Source organism: Ambystoma mexicanum, chromosome 12 (assembly GCF_040938575.1).
Source record: "Ambystoma mexicanum isolate Mex_15411 chromosome 12, UKY_AmexF1_1, whole genome shotgun sequence".
In the NCBI taxonomy this organism is placed as follows: Eukaryota; Metazoa; Chordata; class Amphibia; order Caudata; family Ambystomatidae; genus Ambystoma; species Ambystoma mexicanum.
The window spans coordinates 805,850,877-805,871,446 of NC_090936.1; the positions used below are offsets into that span (position 1 = coordinate 805,850,877).

A 20,570-nucleotide genomic window follows, 5' to 3' on the forward strand; every position below is an offset into this window, starting at 1 on the left:
ACTTGGTGGCCCCATTAGTGCCTAGAAGAGCGAAACCACTCAGCCACATCAATTCCTGGTTTTCCCCCGACCTTCAGGCCTCTCGCCTGAGAAAAAAACAAGCGGAAACAGCTTGGAGAAAAGTGCGAACAGATCAATCTAAAGCCTGCTTCAAATTAAATGGAAAGAAATAAAAAAAATCCATTATCACAGACAAAGCAACAGCTTATAACACAAGAATAACAAATGCCAGCTCAAATTCCCCAAAAATCTTTAGAATCCTTAGAGAGTTAGACACACTGTCCTCCCCACCTAGCACTATTTCTAAAGATGAGACATGGTGCATAGACATCCAGAATGCTATGCAAGCCAGAATGTCCTCTCTACTACAGAAAATAGAAAATAAACAAGCCTTAATCTCCACTTCAATCCACACCTCTACACGAGTCACCAACGTACACATTCATTCCACTTCAGAGAAGTGTCTGAAGCAGAAACGGCCAACATACTTAGAAAGCTCAAACCCTCTAAATGTAAAGGAGACATGATTCCTGCGAACATCATCAAAGACTGCTCTCCCTAGTTGTGTACATTATGAGATTTATCAATGCTTCCTTCACAATGAGCAAAGTCCCAACCATCCTTAAAAAATCCTGGGTTCTTCCCCTACTAAAAAAACATGATTGACCCATCACCGCCCACCAACTACTGCCCCATTACAACAGTGCTGTTTCTGCTGATCCTGGACAGGGCTGCCTGAGAGCAAATACATTTTTTTCTAGAATCCAACCACATCCTGGCTGAGGTCTCCTCATGCCTTCATGATTGTCTGAGGGCAGTCAGTGTTTGGATGGACCAGAATTGGCTCAAACTTAATGGCGATAAGACGGAGGTAATGGTGGTGGGCTGTCCTTCCGACCCCTCACTATGGACCTCTGCTATCTGACCAACCTCGCTAGGTCCTCTTCCCAGTCCAGTTAGTAAGGTGAAAAATCTGGGTGTCATTCTTTCTGCCTCCCTTTCTATGTCCAACCAGGTTACTGCTGTGTGCCAGTCTGCCCACCACCAGATCAGGGTCATCAAGAGGGTTCTTCCCATGATACCGGAAGTCATCTGCCCCCCCGTGGTGGCTACGTTAGTCCTTCCGCGGTTGGATTACTGCAACTCCCTATATCTGTCGCAACCGATCGGACTCACACAGCGGCTTCAGCGCATGCAGAACCTGGCGGCCAGGTTAGCCACTGGCTCTTCCTATGGTGCTCAAATTTCGCCAGTACTCCGTCGACTCCATTGGCTTCCGCTGGCCCAGCGTGTTCATTTTAAGTCGCTGTGTATTGTTCACCATGCGATCCACGACAAAGGAGCCGGGTTTCTGCAGTCCAAATTTTCTCGATATCTACTTACTGTTCCAAGGTTTAATCGTGAAAGGATCTGCAGCAGGGCCCTTTGCATTGCAGCTGCCAAACTCTGGAACAATCTCCCACTGTCACTTAGAGGCACCCCCAATCATCTTGGTTTTAGAAGAGCTCTTAAAACCATTTTTTTTATCACTCTTTTTCCACTGGTTTCTTCTTTAGCAAGCAGCTCCCCCCTCCAGCGCCATGATGCCCTTGGGCGTCCGTGCGCTCTATAAGTTCAGTTAACATAACATAACATAACATCCTGGTTGTGTACCAATCAAGCTTCCGACCAGGTCATGGGACAGAATCAGCACTACTGGACCTAAAAAAACAGCTAGCTTGATGACTTCATAGACTAAGGCAAGCCATGCCTCTTCTCCTCCTGGACTTCTCTTCTGCCTTTGACTTGGTAAACCACAACACCCTCTGCAAACATCTTATGGTCTCTGGCAACTTCTCCTGCAAAGCCACAACTTGGATAGCCTCTTTCTTTGAGGGCAGATACATGAGAGTCTTCTCGGATACTGCCAGCGACCCTCCCATTCCCATTCCATGTGGAGTTCCCCAAGGTTCATTTGTCTCCCCCTGCCTCTATAACATTTTTACCAAATCCCTCTTCGACCTCTTGAACTCCATCGGCATAGCCTACACCAACTATGCCGATGACACCCAAATCCTCCTCCCACTGTCAGGCATCTATGACACAGACTCTCTTACCATCAACAGAATATACTCCACTAACCATGCCTGGATGGCTATGAACTACCTATGCCTCAATGATGACAAGACATAGATCCTATTGGTGAAGTCTCCAGCCATGCTGAAAAAACTCAATGCACAATTCTCAGCATTCGCAATAGATGGCATCAACATTCCAGTCTCAGCATCTGTTAAAACCTTGGGCGTCAATTTGGATGCCTTGCTATCCCTTTCCAGACACGTGAATGCTATTTCCTCCTCAGTGGCATCCACAGCAAAACTCATTAATGCAGCCAGGCAATTCCTCACGCCGACCAGCTGCCTCACCATCGGCAAGGCAATCACAGGAGCAAGACTCGACTACTGCAACGTTCTCTTTGCAGGGACTTCAAAACAAAACATCAACAAAATGCAGATAATCCAAAACAATGCCCTTCGCGCAGAACTCAACATCCTTAAAAAAGATTACATCTCAACAGCCAGAAAGGAGGCGCACTGACTTCCAATTCGAGAAACAATAATATTCAAGACGCTCTCCATCATTCACAAATGTGTTACTAAAACTGCCCCAGAATACCCCAGAATACTTGTCACAGACAATTGTGAGATCCACTTCCTCCAGAGGAGGGGGCTCAAGCTTCCCTGCAGTGGCAGTGAAATATTGCAATACTCTACCCCCTTCCCTAAGGGCAGAGGATTCTTACTGCTAAGGATTTCAATCAGGCGACACACACCTTGGTCTCGGCCTAGTATACATTGTACAACTTAGCACAATGAGATTTTAAATCACAAAAGTTTCATGTGCGGTAGTCTTGAACATGTGTACATAAAATATGTACGCATTCTTGTTTGGGCAAAACTGGCTGACCCAGGGAGAGGTTGGCAGGGTCATAGCTGAAACCACTTGGGAACGGCTATTTGGAGCTAAAATAGAATGAAATGCTTATCTTTTTATATAGATTCAATATTGAGATGGTACACCACTCATATCACACTCCCTTTTCAAATGCCCCGGGTCAAAATGGACCATGAACCAGGCTGGTTGGTAAAATACAATATTTATTTATTTATTTGAAAATTAAAAGAAATCATACACTTTTTAATATGGTGCAGCAATCACCAATGGGGTGATAATAACAATGAGAAGGTGAGCAATGCACTGGGTTTAACTTACTAGTGGAACATAAACACAGCATAGCAGAATAGGAGCACTTTTGCTTTAGGTAAAATAGCACTTAAGTTAGAATTTCCCCCTGCAATGTTCCCTCAACCCACAAATGATCAGTTCTGAGTGGATAAACAGAAGCAGCAGGTAATCAGGAATGACAAATAGGTAACCGAATTCAAATCTGACTTTCCCTCCCCAAATACCACTTTCAATATTATAAAATGACACTCGGAAATGGACAATTTAATAATGAATGTGTGCGAAAAACCTTGAAGCAAATATAATTCCTCACTAAGTCAACAATGCAAGTACACCGATAATCACAAAGAATGGATTACAAAAAGGATACAGTTTGAAAATGAGTGGAAGGTTAAAATAGATTGTAGCAAAATTACCCGTTGGAAACTTTGCAAACTTTGCAATTCCCGCCTGAAATTACCCAAACGGTTTTTAATAAAAACGGGTGAAATACACTGATGTGGAGTGTGGTTTATTGTTTGGGGTATAGCTATAGATCAAAGGTACAATATGTAAGTGAAAGTAAATCTCTAGCCGGTAAATTGAGTGAGATATGGAAGGCAGAGTGGGCTTCGTTTTTAGGAAAATTGAGCAGTGAAAAGAGGAATCGGTTTTAAAATTGAAAGGCAAATCTTACTTAAACTAGATTTATTGGCGAAGAAAAGAGTAACGACAGCAGTGAATATCAAAAGTTACACTGCAGTTGTAACCCTTCACGCAGTGTACCCCTTTTCTTAAGGGAAAATGAATTTATTTAAACACAATATCACTAATGACTTCGGATCTATGCAAACAGAAATCAAGAGAAACGTGGCGCTAACACTAGGAATCAAGGGCAGGATTTCAAGAATGATTGTGACAGTTTGAATAAGTTATCAGGATAAGGATAGGGTGACTTAGCGCGTGGGATAAGTACAAGACAAGATAGGCTATGGGTTTAGGTGGGGTGGCAATTGATCATCATAGTCCACTTTTTCGTTTTGGGATTTTGGCCAGTCACGGTTCTGGTCAATACATGGCAGGTTGCCTGGCAAACAGCTGGGCAGTTCTGGTTACCGGGTAGCACTTCTGGACTGGCAATTCTGGTCACTGGATACTACAGGTCAGCTGGATGGCACAGGTACCTCTGGATGCCGTTAGGGGGATCAGGATGATTCCCAAAAAACACCACAGCTTTCCCTTTTGGTTATTTGGGAATTTTAGTGGTTTTCAGAATTGTAGCCTTGTTGGAGCAGGATCAGCAATGCTTGGGTTTTGCAGTGGGCCCTGGAGTAGGGTCAGCAATGCTTGGGCCTTGTAGTTGGGATCTGCAGCCTGGATGGATGAAACAGGAACAGGACGCCGGCGCAGGAAAATCAGGAAGAGTATCTGTGTGTCTAGAGTCTTGTCAGGGACACTGGTTTCCGTAACAGAGCCCTGATGGCCTCGAGTTTCTCCCTAGAATGGCTGTCTCTGCTGCACCCAGCAGGAGAATAGCCAGTGGGGACTGCCTCTCTTTTGAAACTTTGTAAGGCCAGGTAACACCTCTGCCCAGCAAAACAGCTGTCATGGGAAACCCGAATCAAAGGGTCCACCCTAAACAAAATTACTAGCCTCCCACCAGGGTGTTGCATACCAAAGGGATTTTGATGCTATGGGTCTCAGGTGGGGTTAGTATAGTCAGAGGGAGCTCCACAGAGTTGGGTAAGGATTCCATCATCTTGTTTCTCTCGGAACCTCTTTTTGCAAAAAGTACTCTTGGTATGATGCCTGAAGGCAAGACCCACTTGTCCCAAGGACAGGGATTTGACTCCTTAAAGCAGGCTTGCTTTTGCTCAATCCCCTATGGACTTTTGCCTATAAAAAAGGGGGTCTCCCACTTCTTCTTTGAATTAATTTGGACAATCCAGAACACAAGGAAGAATTAATGTGGAACTCTTTTGGGAGCGTTTCATCTTTCCAAGCTCTCAGCCATTGAGGTGAAGACGTGTTCCAAGGCAAGAGCAAGCTCTACTCCTTACCTACTCTCAAGGCACATTGGGGGTGACTCTTGCAGAAGACCAGGACCTGCCACCCTGCCCCCCAAACCTCCCTAGACTGGGAGAGCAGCACCTGAAAGGATGAAGCATATCCTGGAGCACCTTCAATTGGACTCACAGAATCTTGAGATCAAGAACTGCCAAGCTCTCTGTTGTACCACATCAAATGAGTCAACCAGCATTCAAATCCATGTTCACTGCACTAAAACCAGAGGGACGCACTGGCGCTGCTTTTGGCACTTCATCGAACTTCAAGCCAGTACTGTTTTACATCTGCCGAACTGGCTTGCCACTGCATTATGCCAAGCAGAGCACATCACTTGTTTGGCCGCTGCAGACAAACTCTAACCACTGGCTCTTTGAAACCTGCACCAGTTCACTGCATCAAACTGCCAGACCTCACCTCAAACTGCTGGAGCATTGTGCCACTCATCAACCCGAAACAGCAGTTTACAATGTCTCCAACTGACACTTGAACCTTCCTGGATGATCCAATCAAACTGCTAGACCGAATGCTGCACTCCTAGCTCCCGCTTTGAAGTAACTTGATACCAGCTTGCCGCTTGACCCAGCATAACTCGCAGCACCTGCACAGGGTACAACCTCCACTCCAGTACAGCTTGAAGCCTGCTTCACTGCGTTCTGTCTGCCAAACCGTGGAAAAAGGCCTGTGCCCATGTTCCACATTTGGACCCTAGACACTTGTAAACCACTTTTGTTTGCACCTTTCCCTTGAAACATTCTTGCCTTCTCACCCCTAAGCAAAGGATCCAGAGTGTGTTTACAGACTTGTTTTTCATTTCTCTGTCTACATTTTCAGAGGTGGTTTTTTATAGTGTTATTTAATAGTTATTTGTACAATTGATTTGGTTACTGAAGTGTTTACATTTATAGAAATTTGATTGGACAAAAATATAGGGGCTGACTAGGGGTTTAGCTATTCCTCATCCCTATACTCCTGCAGAGCAGAAGTCATTTCATAACATAGGGTCAATGCAAAAACAGCTTTTAAATGGTCCTTGAAGCATTGGCCTAGAAAACAAAAATAATTGGAGGCAAATCCACTTCAGGAAAAAGTCATTTTGTGAGCCATTAATCAGGTAACTGCAAGAGTGCCGACTCTGGACCTCAGCATTGCGGGTGTGGTGGTGGGTAAAGCCACCAATCCTCTGGTGACTTCCTGAGCCAAAGGAAAGGACATTTTCAAGAAAGTCACTAAATTTGTAATGAGTCAATCTTTCTGCATACATCTACATGTGAGAAAGTTGTGCTATAGAATCATGGGCACCCACTAAGAGAACCTGCAAAGAAAGTGAGGGCTTTGTTGCACATCGACTGCAACAGCAAACATTCCATTCCTGTGGTGCCCATTAAAAAATAATGCAAACTAAAAAGGCAGATATTTCAGCATCAATCAATCAGACCACCTTGTAGCCAGCTTTGGCCTCCAGCTGAGATATCATCAGCAGGAAGCAACCTCTGCATTATAAATCTCTGCCACTGCAAACACCCATTGAGCCAATCGAGGAACATACTGACAATAACATTAATAATTCATACATCTCGTTTTTTTTTTTACAGCACTTCGTGCGATATTCTGCACACTTCAAATCTTTGTTGTAACAGTTGTCTTTAATAACCAAATTAATAATGCTCAATTTCTGAACTTCGGAAGGAGCAACGGTTGAGTTGTTGAAAAGGGGGATCACCAAATAGCTGAGGGGAATATTTAGTTAGAAGAACTGTGCTCCCTCAAATTAGAGCAAGGTCCAACTTAAGACCACATTTTCGCTGCTCACTGATGACAGATATTGATGAATATCCTTTAACTGGCATAACCTGAAAACAAGAAGTTATATCTGTGCAGATATAAATAAATCTCACAGCACAAACGTGTCTTTGGAGAAATGTTTCTAGTAAGTGCGAGGTCCTCTCCAGGACTGAGTTGGCCCTAGAACCTCGTCACGCATAGTATTTCTGTTACAACATTTAGACCATGGGGGTCATTTTGAGGTTGGAGGTAAGGGAAAAATGATGCCGGTAAAGAATTACCGGCATCGCTTAACGCTCCAGGCTATTCCCACCTAAGACCCCACTATTAGCGGCATGGGCGCAAGCACGCAGCCCATCATATCGGCAATACCGGCATGCCGCTAACGGGAGGAAATCACAAGTCAGGCGGTCAAGCAAATTCAGGCATCATGAAGCTGCTAATAGGGCATACTGGCATGCTGGTAATACCGGCATCTCAAACCAACCGTAAAATGCAATGTGCAGTGTTCCCAACTGCCACAGATGCACACAATCAGCACAGGTGGAGGCAATGTAGTCTGGCCCAGTACAAAAGGAGCAGACCCACACACCACACCCCTTCCCACACCAAAATGATTCCAATAGTAGTAGCAATACTGAAAGTGGAGGACATGCTTGCATTGCAACACCAGCAACAACAACAACAGCAACAGCAGGCACCACAGAGGAGACGCAGGAGGAGGAGGAGGGTGAGACAGGCCCAGCATGCCCCACCAGTGCAGCCAGCGGTACCACGCAGGCAGCCCCCAATCCTTCGCATCAAAGCCAGTTCTTTCAACCTAACCCCGGAGCAGATCCACACCCTGTACCGACTGGACTGGGACACCATCACCACCATCGTGGACATGATACATGACGACATTGTCAGCCTCATTGAAATACGCACCACCATCCCCCCTCTACTGAAGGTAGTGTCGGTGCTCCACTTCCTTGCCACAGGTACCTACCAGCACACAGTGGGGCACATGCATAGCATATCACAACCCTTATTTTCTCGCATTCTGAACCAAGTGCTGGATGCCCTCCTCAAGCACACAAGGGACTACATATCCCTACCACGGACTCCCCAGGAGATTCTTGATACCAAAGTTGGATTCCATGCACTGGCAGGCATGCCAAATTGTATAGGTGCTCTCAACTGCACCCACGTAGAGTTGGCGGTCCCGCATGCCATGGAGGTGGTGGACCGCAACCACAAGCAATACCACTCCATCAATGTGGAGATGGTATGTGACGCCAGCAAGATCATAACACATTGTTGTGCCTGATATCCCAGAACAACTCATGACTCTATGGTCATGTGAAACTCCACGCTACATGGAGCGACATGCTGGTCGACGTGCCTGGCTGCTTGGTAAGTTGCATGACAGGCATATGGCATTGAAATGGGGGGAGAGATGCACACACCACCATGGTGTCAAGGTTGATGTGACTGCACGATGTACACATTACTGAACACTATGCCCCAAAGCATCCCAAATGGAACATGACACCCAAATCCCATAGGAATGAAGTACGGTTGACACCTATCACAACATGACTGACAGTAAACCACCCCACATCCCACAACACGTGCACCACTCATCAGCGGACCTCACCCTCCATAACACCATCCAGCAACATGCATGTATATGCACTATGTTGCTGTCTCCAGCAAATCACCACACAGGACAAGCGTCATTGGGAGTACATTGAACTGAACCACCTAGGGAATCCACTGTCTGTCACAGAGCCGCCACAACCACAGGAATGCTTCATGTGAAGAATCAGTGCTGAATGCCCAATAATGCAGAGACTACTGCCAACGCTCCCATTAAGAAAATCTTACAGAACACAACACATCATTAATTTGACATGAACACAGCTGTATGCGTACACAATGCATGAGCAACAAGACGTCAGTGCACACCGTGTATCATTTTGAAGATGCAACCCACACCATTATTCCATGGCACGGGACACTGAGGGCCTAAAAATGACGTGCATACAATAAGGAACATGTACATGTGACCAACGGTAATCCTCAGGCATGTGTGACTAGTACAGCAGTCCATCATGAATCGACTGACATATACCTTTCCTTGTCTCCTTTGCAGGTGACAGTGGCTATCCCTTGAAGCCGTGGCTCCTCATCCCTGTCCGAAGCCCACAGAAGAGGCAAGAGGAGGACTACAATTGATCCCACTCCCGTAACCGTGTGGTCATTGAGCAGACCTTTGGCCTGTTGAAGGCACGGTTCCGCTGCCTTAGCCGGTCGGGTGGGGCACTCTTCCACAGGCATGAGAAGGTGGCCAAGATCATCATGGCATGTGTAATGCTGCACAACATGTGTTTCCGACGGAACGTGCCCCTGCCCCCTGACATTGAACTACCACCACCTGGTGATGATGAAGGGGATGAAGAAGATGTAGCTGCATATCATTGCGGTGCCAATGCACAGGAGGGACGTGCTGTGCGTCAGTCATTGATTGCACAATATTTCTGACACACATGGCTGCAGAAGGTGACATGATAGTTGGATAGAGGGCACTGGGTGTGGGGGTACATGTATGCTATGCACTGTTTATGAATAAATGACACATGCGCAATGAAGAATGTCCACTCAAGATGTTTTTTTTTCACACAACGGGTGTATTGAAATTTACAATGAAGAAGAAAGTGCACCAACCCCCACCACCCTCACCCCCCTCCGCCTCCCCCAAAACTCCCCAACACATGTCCCAACAAATTTCTATTACCTTCATCAGGCTGCCCAGTCTACTTCCTGCCACTCCCTGGACATGGTGGTGGCATGTCCGGCTGGCACAGGGTGCACGACGACCTGCGGAGTGGGCTGGTCTGTGTTGAGCTGGAGGACGATGGGGTGGCCGCCTGCTCCATTTGGGGGGCCGGACGCTCAGCCTCCAATGCATCAGCGATGCGGCCGAGGACCTGCCACAGGGCGGATACCTCCTCACAAAGTGTACTTGTATTTTCTGCAAAGATCTTGCCCAGGGAGGCGGTGTTATCGGCAATTGTCTTGCCCAGAGAGGCGATGTTTTCTCGCCACTCCTGCCTTGATTGGGCATTGTCACTCACAAATTGACGCACAAGGGCATTCAGCTCCTCATGCCACTGCGGCCCCGCCGGTACACCTGTGGAGGGTGCTTGGGTGTCATGTTCGACTTCTATGGGCTCCAGTATGGGACTCATGGCCCCTTGGTTATACTCCCCCCCCCCCAGACTGCTCCGGGGTGGTGGCATGGTCAGACTCTAAAGATATAATCTGGGGGGATGGTGCTGGACTTGGTGTGCAGGGCAGTTTGGAGGAGTCGTCCTCCACGGGCACCCACACCTCTTTCTGCGCCTCCTCCTCAGCCAGGGGCGCTGTGGCTGCCACCTCCCCGACTGAACTGGACTCTGCTTAGGCTGGAGCTTCAGCTGTGTCCTGTGGCAGTGTGACAGGAGTTGCGGGTTCCGTCTTGACAGCTCTTGGCGGCACCAGTGCTGTGGCATCTGGGGGTGGTTTCCTTGGTGGTGCATGGCAGGCCTTGTGTTGGGCCTTTGAGGTTGAAGGCCTGTCGCCCTCATCCCGGGCCCTCTTCTGGGGTGTGATTGGCTGTGGGGGTGAGTCCCGCACTTCGCTGTCATGGTCTGAGCCTGTGGGGGTCGAAGAGAGGGACGGCATGAGTGATGGTTTGATAGGCATCATGCATACATTTGTATAATTGCTCATCTACACTATAGAGGGTAATAGGCAGTTGCGTTTGAATGATCATGTTGCTTGCTACATGGGTGGGTAATGCAGGCATACGTCTGGGTCACTCATGTTGGGGCAGACATATGGTATGTGACATGCATATTTCTTGGGGCCTGCATTAAGTGTGACTTATTCCATTTACATCTTAGTGTGGTTTGTGTCAGGTATGGCATTGCCTTGCAGACATCTGCATGTGTCTGTGCTGCGTCCGACAACTTTGCTGGGAATGTGTGTGTATTGGGCCATGGCTTGCCTCTTTAGACAGACAGATTGGTGGACTTTCATCAGACTCTGCATTACAGTGTTTTCTTAGGCCACTCACCTCAGTCCGCCGATGACGTGGCACCACACTCCATGTCTCCCACGCCTTCTATGGCCTCCATGCCGATCAGGCTTGCACATATGTCCTCCCACCGGGACAGCTTTATGGGAGAGCTTGCTCCTCCGCCAGTTGACATGGCCTGGCTCCTGTTGGCCGAGAGGATATTGCGGACTCGCAGGCGCAAGTCATCCTACCTCTTCCTGCAGTCCTTGATTGTGCGGGGGGGTGTTACCGACCACGCTTACTTTTTGCGCCACTAGTGCCCAGATCTCTTTCTTTCGAATTATGGCCTGCCTCTTGAGGCTCTGGACAAACACGACATCTGCATGTTCTTCCAGGGTCTCCGCGAGCATGGTCAACTCATCTTCATTGAAGGGCTCCTTGCGCTGGCAGGAGGCGCACTTCTTAACAGCCTTGGGCATTGTGGTGTTGTAGTGATTTGGATTTTAAACACAGCAATATCCTACAGGTCCTGGCTGTATTTAGAATATCTCTAACAACATGGCTTTTAATAGGCCCTCTTCAATAACCTTTATTTATAATGACCCAAGCCGAGTTCCTGCACCCTTTAATGGAGTGCTATTGCTTATTCTTGGCAAGTGGTGGCTTACTGATGAACCGAACCACACATTCTGATTGATTTACCCATCATGAAACACATTCATTCATCCATGCATGCTTATTGAAAGATACATTCATTTATATCACAATTATGTATGTATCTCTCCATACATCTTAAATTGTAAAACGTTCATTCATTCAGCCATCTTGAAAATGTTTCATGCAACTGTCCAGCGCCATACACGTACACATTCATCTACCCGTATAATCATTGAATCACACATACTCTGCCACTTGCATTCATTTACCAGTCCTCACCTTTATATTGATTCATCCACCCCTCCTGTTACCTCTCTCTATTCCGTCTGCTTTTTCATCGACATAGCCCATCTCCCTGTATGCACAAACTCAGAAAATGTTTGCACCATGCAGTAGCAAACCTATTTATTTTGTCAATGTTTGGTCATCTCTATGGAATGTATTTCTTCCCCTTTTCCCTCTTGTTGTTATGGCATCAGCTATTTCTGCTCTTTCCCATGTGCAGAAGCATATACAAGAAAACATCTCTTAATCAATGCGTAGCCTATTTTAAGTTTAAAAATCTTGTGAAATAAAATTGTTTATTAATGGTGTGTTAATGTTTTTAATCACCATATTTTATAAAGTTCCAACAGCATAATTATACGCATGCATTAAGTATCAATCATTTTTGTAAGTTTAAGTGTTAGAAAAAAAATATAAAACAGTTTCTCCAATTGCTACTAATTTGGGGTCCATTGAACATGCACATAATATTTGACATGCAACCATTCTTACACATAGTACGGGTGCAACTTTTTTGACTATGGTTACTACGAAATGGGCGCATTAGCAGTGCATAATGAACATCGCTAAGTGGTATGCAACAAAAGAAAATGCACAGGACCTAATTCCCAATGTTTTCACTGGAGCAAGGAAGTACATGCCATGAGCTACTGAGATTTGCACCTGCTACCTTATATCCCCGATTCACAAAGCATAACATTAGAGCACATCTAGAGATGCCTCAAGTATTTCGGAAATGATCGCATGCAAACACAATCTACAAAGATTGGCTTGAAGGCATCACAGAGATGTTCAAGCCATCTCCATATTTACTCCAGTTGTAGGCTTTGTGAAACTGGTGCCAGATAGCAAGTGCACATCTCACATGCTCACAAACATTTCCCGATTTGTTCCACAGAACATCTTTGTCAATACAACCCAAAATGTGCAAGAGTATGCGAACCTGACCTTTCATAAATGCAATTTTGTCGGATTTCCAAATAATGTGTTTATAATACATACCAATGGTTTGCACTTGTGACAAGTCTTCCAGAAATAGCCCTGTCTGTCTGTCCTGAAGCACTATTCTTCGATCTGACGGTATTGTTTCTTTGCTGGATATCTGGTAAAATCCGGACCCCAATGTGAGGCTTAAATTAATTCCAAGGGATGCGCAGAGACCGGCTATTGTCAAACTTCTGCTTCCAGAGGAGAAATAGCGGGAAAAGGGAGCATAGTTTAATTCAGAAGGTATTTACAGTTCATATACAAAAGCACAGTCAAAACATATTCTAACATACACATAAACATAAAATAGATACATATTTGATTTACCGGATATTACTTAATGGAGCTCATTATGTGTATGCCGGTAATACTGTGGTAATTCCGCCTCGGCAGAATTATTGTTACCGTTGCAGTGTCCAGTGGAATTACCGCCATATTACAACTTGTTGGGAGCACGCACACATCATTGGTGGTAACAGTAATTCCATCCGGCGGAATTACCACCGAAACTTAGTCCCAGAAGGTAATTCCGCCGGTATTCAGCAGAGTTACTGTTACAGCCGTTCAATCAGCGCTTATTCCGCTGGCAGAATTACCGCAGACGGAAATGGTGTCATCGTCGAAACAGGAAGCACAGTGGTGGTCATTTTGAAAAACTATATCCACCCTGAATCGCCCACTTCCTGTAGCCAACCAGATCCACCAGGGAGAGAAATCATGTCTCATGAGATGGTGAAAGGGAAGGCGCCTGATCTGATGCTAAGGAAGCAGAAGTTAAGTGAGGCCGAGCTGCACTTCGTCACTGACAAGGTGGTGGCACATGCTGAGAAGATATATGGCTCTCGGCATCGTAAGACATCAGAGCATAGGAAGGCAGCAATCTGATCAGCCATCCGTGACTAGGTAACAGTAGTAGGCACAGTCCCACATGGCAGCAAGGACTGCAGGAAGAAGTGGAACGACCTGAATGCCAGAGTCTGCAGCCTCCTGTCCAAACATTGGTAGGAGACATCGGCCACAGGAGGTGGCACTGTGGACCCACTTGTCCTGACCCCGTGAGAGAAGAAGGCCAGCTCCATCCTCCACATGGGGGGGAATCGAGGGACTTGGAAGTGCTGAGGGCAGAGCCAGCAGCCACGGTGAAGCTGCTGAGTTTAAATGTCCCACCTTCCCCTGACAATGCACTGGCCAAATGATCATCCCAAACATGTGTTCCATCAGCATGGATGGGCACAATGGACATAGGGAGGTGCCACCACATGCAAATGCACCCAAAGACAATGCCACCCAATGTGTATGCAAGGGTAGGTGGGCAACTGTGCGCGTACCCACGTACAATAGAATGAATGTGCATGTGAGCACATGCAAATATGAACAGCACACAGGTGTGCTGAGAAAGGACAAGTGCTGAAGTAGACTCCCAGCGCAACCACATGTGCAGGCCACATTGCCAGCTGAACAGGTTAAGAGAAAATGCCAATGGGGTGTACAGCCTCAACAAACACCGCCCCCACCTTGCCATGGGCCATATTCATTTACCTGGAATTGACCATACCCATCAGATCACATTTGTATGATATCCCTCCATCATGTAACATGAGTGACTAGCAAGCCCACGTACAAGTGTACATGATTACTAACAGCATGTCATTGTCCACCCAATGGGTTCACAGGTGACTCAGGAGAAGGATGCAGGCCCATCTGCCTCCCATGTCTGGGCCTTCACTGCAACTGCAACAGCCTCCACCGCCCAGCAATGGGAAGGGCAGGAGTGAGGCGCCAGGGCCCAGCAGCGACGCACATGCCAGTGCTGGCATTGCAACTGTTGGGGTAGATTCAACAGAGAAGTTCATGTTTCGCGCACCATATTAATGCTAAAAAGTATACGATATTGTTACAATATTGTAGTTTTGCATGTATTTAGGATAGATAATTGAGGTTTGTTAAAGGTTACTTTTAGTATTTGTTTGTGTCAAGTGTGATACATTTTAATTTGCGTACATGCAGCAACATACATTGTGTGTATATAAATGGGAGCACATTGTACAACTTAGCACAATGAGATTTTAAATCACAAAAGTTTCATGTGCGGTAGTCTTGAACATGTGTACATAAAATATGTACCCATTCTTGTTTGGGGAAACTGGCTGACCCAGGGAGAGGTTGGCAGGGTCATAGCTGAAACCACATGGGAACGGCTATTTGGAGCTAAAATAGAATGGCCCAGGGTGTTCAGCTTGGAGTAACTGGTAGAAGCATCTGCCACCTGGCACTGTCAATCTAGGGGTAGTAGCTGAATTTGTAACAGGGTGACTTGGAGCGAAGATGACCACAGGCCTATGAGAAGGTTATAATGGGAACAAAGGCCAGATGAATTTAACTTGTTGTAGGGCACAATAAAAAAGGTGAGAGAACGCCAATAATAAATATCTAGAGTGTCAGAGTGCTTGGAGAAATGAGTTAATGCCTGATCAAAGGAGTTTTTCTGTTCAGTCTCATCGACTCAAAGTGTCCATACATATACCATGCGTGTCATATTTAGCATTGCAGGTCCGTGACCAAGTGGAAGCTGTACTAAACATTTATTGTAGGCCATGTTAGCATTGGGCGTCTTGCTGGAAGAAACCACCGAAGAGGGTTGGGCTTGTAGTTGCAATCTCATAAAAATTGTATGTTCAAGGGGATGGTGCCACAGTGGAAGGCAGCCAATGAGAGTGTGGGGGTTAGATGTCCTTGTATAGGGCCAGCCAATTTGTATTTTGGGTAATGACTTGTAAGGGAACATGAGGGAAATATGGGAGTGTGTTAAGTGTTCTCGAATTGTCTATATATTGTATCTGTTCTATGGTTCAGAGAGAGACTCGGGTTAGTTCAATCTCCAAGGAGTTGTCTAGCCTCTCTTTCAGCGGCTGTTGTAAAATAAACTTGGTTTAATGACAACGTGCATTCACTTTTTAAGAGTTGGGCTATTTTAGAGCACAGAGATCCAAGGTCAGCCCTGACACCGATGGCAGCAATGCCAATACAGCTGTAGGTGCTGCACCCCCAGCTGCTGCAACCACTACCCAACAGCTGGCCACTGTGATTGTGACAGGGGAGCTAAATGCTGTCACACGCTCACAAGAAGCAGCACAGCACCCACCCAACGGGCCCATGACACCCCCACATCACACGAGCATGGCGGCCAGTCACATGGTCAGCATGGCCTGGAGTCAAAGGGTGACATAGATGGAATTGTAGGTGGCAGAGCCTTTAGCTCACCCCACTTCAACTCCATCCCTCCCCATAGCCCACAACCCATAGTGCAGCATACACAGAAAAGTGATTTGGAGGAGGCTGAACACTATTGAGCAGTGACAGGTGTGCATGGAAACACTGGTGGACATACAAATGCAACACCTTGTGGGCTACATTGACCCACTCAGGAGAATTCCCATTTATGACCAAGCTGCGCTTTTGCAGTCAACAGCAAAATGGCTGTGCTGGCTCCTTGGAGCATCATTGCATCAAAACTGCATTTTGCAGCGACAAAAGGATGGCTGCACAATCTTGCCAAACACCTATTGGGCGAGTTGGAACAGGGGGCACACAGAGAAAGAAGCGAATCAAAGCAGCGCTGCTCTGCTGCTTGCAAAAGGTTCCCATTGAAAAGGGAATATTTTACACTGAAAATGATGGTGCCCTGGCGCTATTTTCATCTATTCCACATCACAGTGCTTTTATCCATAAGGCCCTGCCAGGCCCATTCATATCCACATTGTGCTTCAGCAGAAGAAAGCATGATCCCTGCATGACATGCTGTGCCAGCCAAATCTGAAAAAAGGGCAAAAGAATCTTCACTTTCAGCCAAAGAAAACGTTTGACATTTGAGTCACAAAATGTCAAAAGATCAATGCTTCAAAGAAATCCTAGATCTATGGGCTATGTCAATTTCAGTGCATCTGTGTTTCAAGCAAATTGCTGTATAAAAAGAACTGACTATGGCTGCAAAACAATGTTGGGAAGTCAGATGGAAGAACCAAATTTAAAAGGGAAATCCTAGCAGCTTTCACCATGTGTCAAAATGGGCTTTTACAAACCAAAGAGAAAAATGCCCGTTTTAAAAGCAAAATGTTGAATACAAACTTGTCCTTGCCTAGCAATATAAAGTGGGTTTTGCTGGGGAACATATGTGAGATGTTTTATTCAACAGGCTTGTTTTTGATTCAGAACAAAATAAAGAAAATAAAGAATTAAAATGTATTGGCTGGATTTTGCAAGCTCCAGAACAGGTTTCCGCTGGCCAAACTGAGGACTTCCCCACAAAGAAGCCACCATCAACTTCTAGGACACGTGCATGCTAATCGCCAGCTTTGAAAACTTGAATGGACCCAAAAGCACTAAACAGCCTGGGCTCAGCAGACACTTGTCTGGGCTGAGGCCTCTTGCAATAGAAATTCTAGGACACAGACATGTGACAAGGGAAATCACACTTCCCTGCGAATTCTGCTGGGAGCTGCAAAACCAACTCAAGAGCAGCCGTGTAAGCTATGCCCATATATGGTGAACATTGCTGAACATTTGCCTCAAAAGACTATTTTATAGATAAACTTGTAAGACTTTTATCTTTGCAACAGGACTTGTAAAATGTTAACAGTTTAAATGTAATTTTGTGGGTTTTAGTTTAAGACGTGGTAGCCTTCACTGCCATGTTGGGAACAGATATGGCAGAGAAGTGGACATTTTGAGGAAAGTGTACATGATGCCACTGTGAAATTCAATAATGTTATGCCTAATAATAATCTATACACATGTATAAAGCTATAGAATTCTAGGCCGAATATTTCTCACTGAAAATGACAAAAAATTGTTTAACGGGTGAAACAAAGTCTGATAAGCAGTAGAGTTGGACGGCCATGCTCAGTGTGAAATATGTAATCTGCCTAGGTAATTTGTAAAGATGCCAAAATTGTGTAAGTGTGAATTATGTGAAGAATTATATTATCTAAAGTAACTGTGGGATGGTCCTATGCATAGTAAACCCACATCCTAAAGCTGAGGTCAGGTTTCTAAAAGTCCAATCAATTGACAGGAAGGTGATAACAATCACCCCTGACCAATCCAGTTGTTTAGTGGCATACTTAGCCTAAGCCTGCTCTACCACATAATTCTATGATGTCACCAAACTTTATATAAAGGGTGGCTGATGAGAGGGCGCTAGAGAGCCGTCCAAGATGGCGGCCTCCCTGTGAGCTCCGTGAAGCTCCCACGAAATCCTGATGAATCGTTGCTATCATGTTGGTGAAACTAAGCTCTGACGCCGGCATTGTCTAGACGAGGCGCTTTCGAACCAGGATCCATAATTATTCTGCCTGCTGCCTGACGCTTCGCCTTGAGACTCCCGGTGGAGAAGAACCCCCCCTCTTCCCCGTGCGGGCCTGGAGTCGCGGCCTCTGCTCGGGCACGGAGGACTGGAAGCGTGGAAAATCGCTCGGCGGTGAGGAGCCTGCCTCCAGACTGCAACATCCGGGAGGAGGCGGGCTCCGAGACTGCCGGATGAGCCCTGCGGTCTCGCGGCCACAGCACCTGGGAGCGGCCTGAGAGGAGCGACCCAACCAGCGGCGGTGCGGGGAAGAAAGTTGAGGCAGCCGCCCGCGAGCAGCATCCCAGGTACGAGTGCCCGACGCTTCCCCTCGCCGCATACACACACGTGGAGGAACGGCAGCAAATCCCCGAGCACCCCCGTGTGACAGGCAAGTCAACGGAACCGCCAGGGCCTTAACGGGTCATGTGACAGCGAGCCGGGAGTGAGCGGCGCTGTCCCCCGACCACGAGGCATAACTCCTGAGACTACGTCGGCCTGGAACCCTGCTGCCCCCAGTCCAGAAAGCAGCAGAAAGCGACAGGAGGCGCGACCTGGGCACGCATGTCAGAGAGTCCGGGGAGAAGAATTCGGCAGTGAGCGGCACCCCAGGGCCCCAGCGCTGAAACACACTGGGACGCCTCGCTGGTCCTGGAACTCCAGACATCATACAGAGGCACCCCAAATGGACCCGAGCCCTGAGAATTGCTATAGATTTCCCGTGGTGCCGGACCCCCGGTGCTAACCCAGAAGCGTACTTCCCAACAGCACTGCCACCTCCCCTCAACCCAGCAGCAAATATCCGGCGCAGAACGAAGACGCCATATCATAGGAGGTGACACAAGGCCCTGTCTCCAGGCCGGCCCGCTCCGCCACCCGGGCCGGCAAGTTATAAATATAATCGCCCTGCCCGATCGCACAGACCAGCACCACACAGCTCCCAGAGTCGCGGACGCGCCTGTCCACGACAAAAATGGGGAAACCAGATAGGTCGCAGAGAAAGCTGCCTTTTGAAAGTTACTCCTCTACCAAAACGGCCCCCCTAACAGTAGATCTCAATCCCCCACCCAGGCTCCACCTCATGACGGAGAAGAATCACAGGACTTCGATATCAGGGAAATACTACTTGACCTCAAAGCCGGCATAGGAGGCCTGAGTAGCAAACTAGACACACTTTCCTCCAAAGTGGACCAGCTCCAACATCGGCTGGACGGGCATGCGAACCGACTAGACGCAGTCGAGCAGAGGGTCTCAGACATTGACGACGGGGCGTCAGCCATGGCTACCAGAGTGTCCTCACTCGAAGCGCAGATGAAAATAGTAACGGCCAAAAATGAGGACTTAGAAGGTCGCTCCGGGCGCAATGATAAAAGGATCGTCGGAATCAGAGAGCACCAATTGACCACCAAGATGGAGGACCACGTAGAGAAGATCTGCACGGACTTGTTCGGCCCTAATATCCTGTCCAAGCTTTTTGTAGTTGAACGAGCTCACAGAATACCTAACTCAAGACCTATCCCCGGGATGAACCCACGTCCCATTATAGCTAAACTGCTGAACTATAAAGATTGTGACGCAATCCTGAGGGCCGCAAGAGACAAAGGAGATCTGCAATACGATGGAGACGGTCGTTCACAGCTGTGAAGCGCAGACTGCAGGAAAACCAAATTCAGTATTCAATGATATTCCCGGCGAAACTCCGCATTCAATTCGAAGGGAAGACCCAATTTTTCAACACTCCCGAAGAGACAAGTGACTATCTGGATCGTAACAGCTGTAGGCCTGCCCATAACAATGGTCTCCCACAGAGAGGGAACCGCCCGAGGAGAGACCCTCCATAAAGCTATCGCCGGGAGCTAACACAAATCAAATTCACCCGCTCTCTGCCGACGCAATACATTCATCTCCACGAAATAGAAATGCAACAGTGGGAGGGAGCAACCTCGTCTTGGAGGGCTACTAGCGCCCCTTGCACAGCAATGTTGACAGTTTGGTTTATAAGGGATTGTTTGTCGTGGGCCTGTTGGGGGTTGCCCACCCAAGGGAGGGATTCGAGTTCAACACAGCCGCCTTTCACCCCACACCCCCACCCCGCAATGAGCACGCAGCTCAAAGCTGTTTGAACAGAAGCTAAGCTCTCCAGAATCTCGCATGAATCTATTCATCAGTCACATCATTCAAACCCATCAAATATAAATTTAC

At 47.0% G+C, this 20,570-nt stretch overlaps 1 protein-coding gene across 1 annotated transcript in view; it reads right to left on the reverse strand.

Moving 5' to 3' along the window:
• LOC138514670 (serine/threonine-protein phosphatase 6 regulatory ankyrin repeat subunit C-like) overlaps positions 1-20,570 on the reverse strand; it is a 1,495,665-nt gene that overhangs the window by 1,370,992 nt on the left and 104,103 nt on the right. Inside the window, exon 4 of the mRNA XM_069630097.1 lies at positions 13,043-13,218. Within this exon, the coding sequence (XP_069486198.1) occupies positions 13,043-13,218 (176 nt within the window). The remainder of the gene's footprint in view (positions 1-13,042; positions 13,219-20,570) is intronic.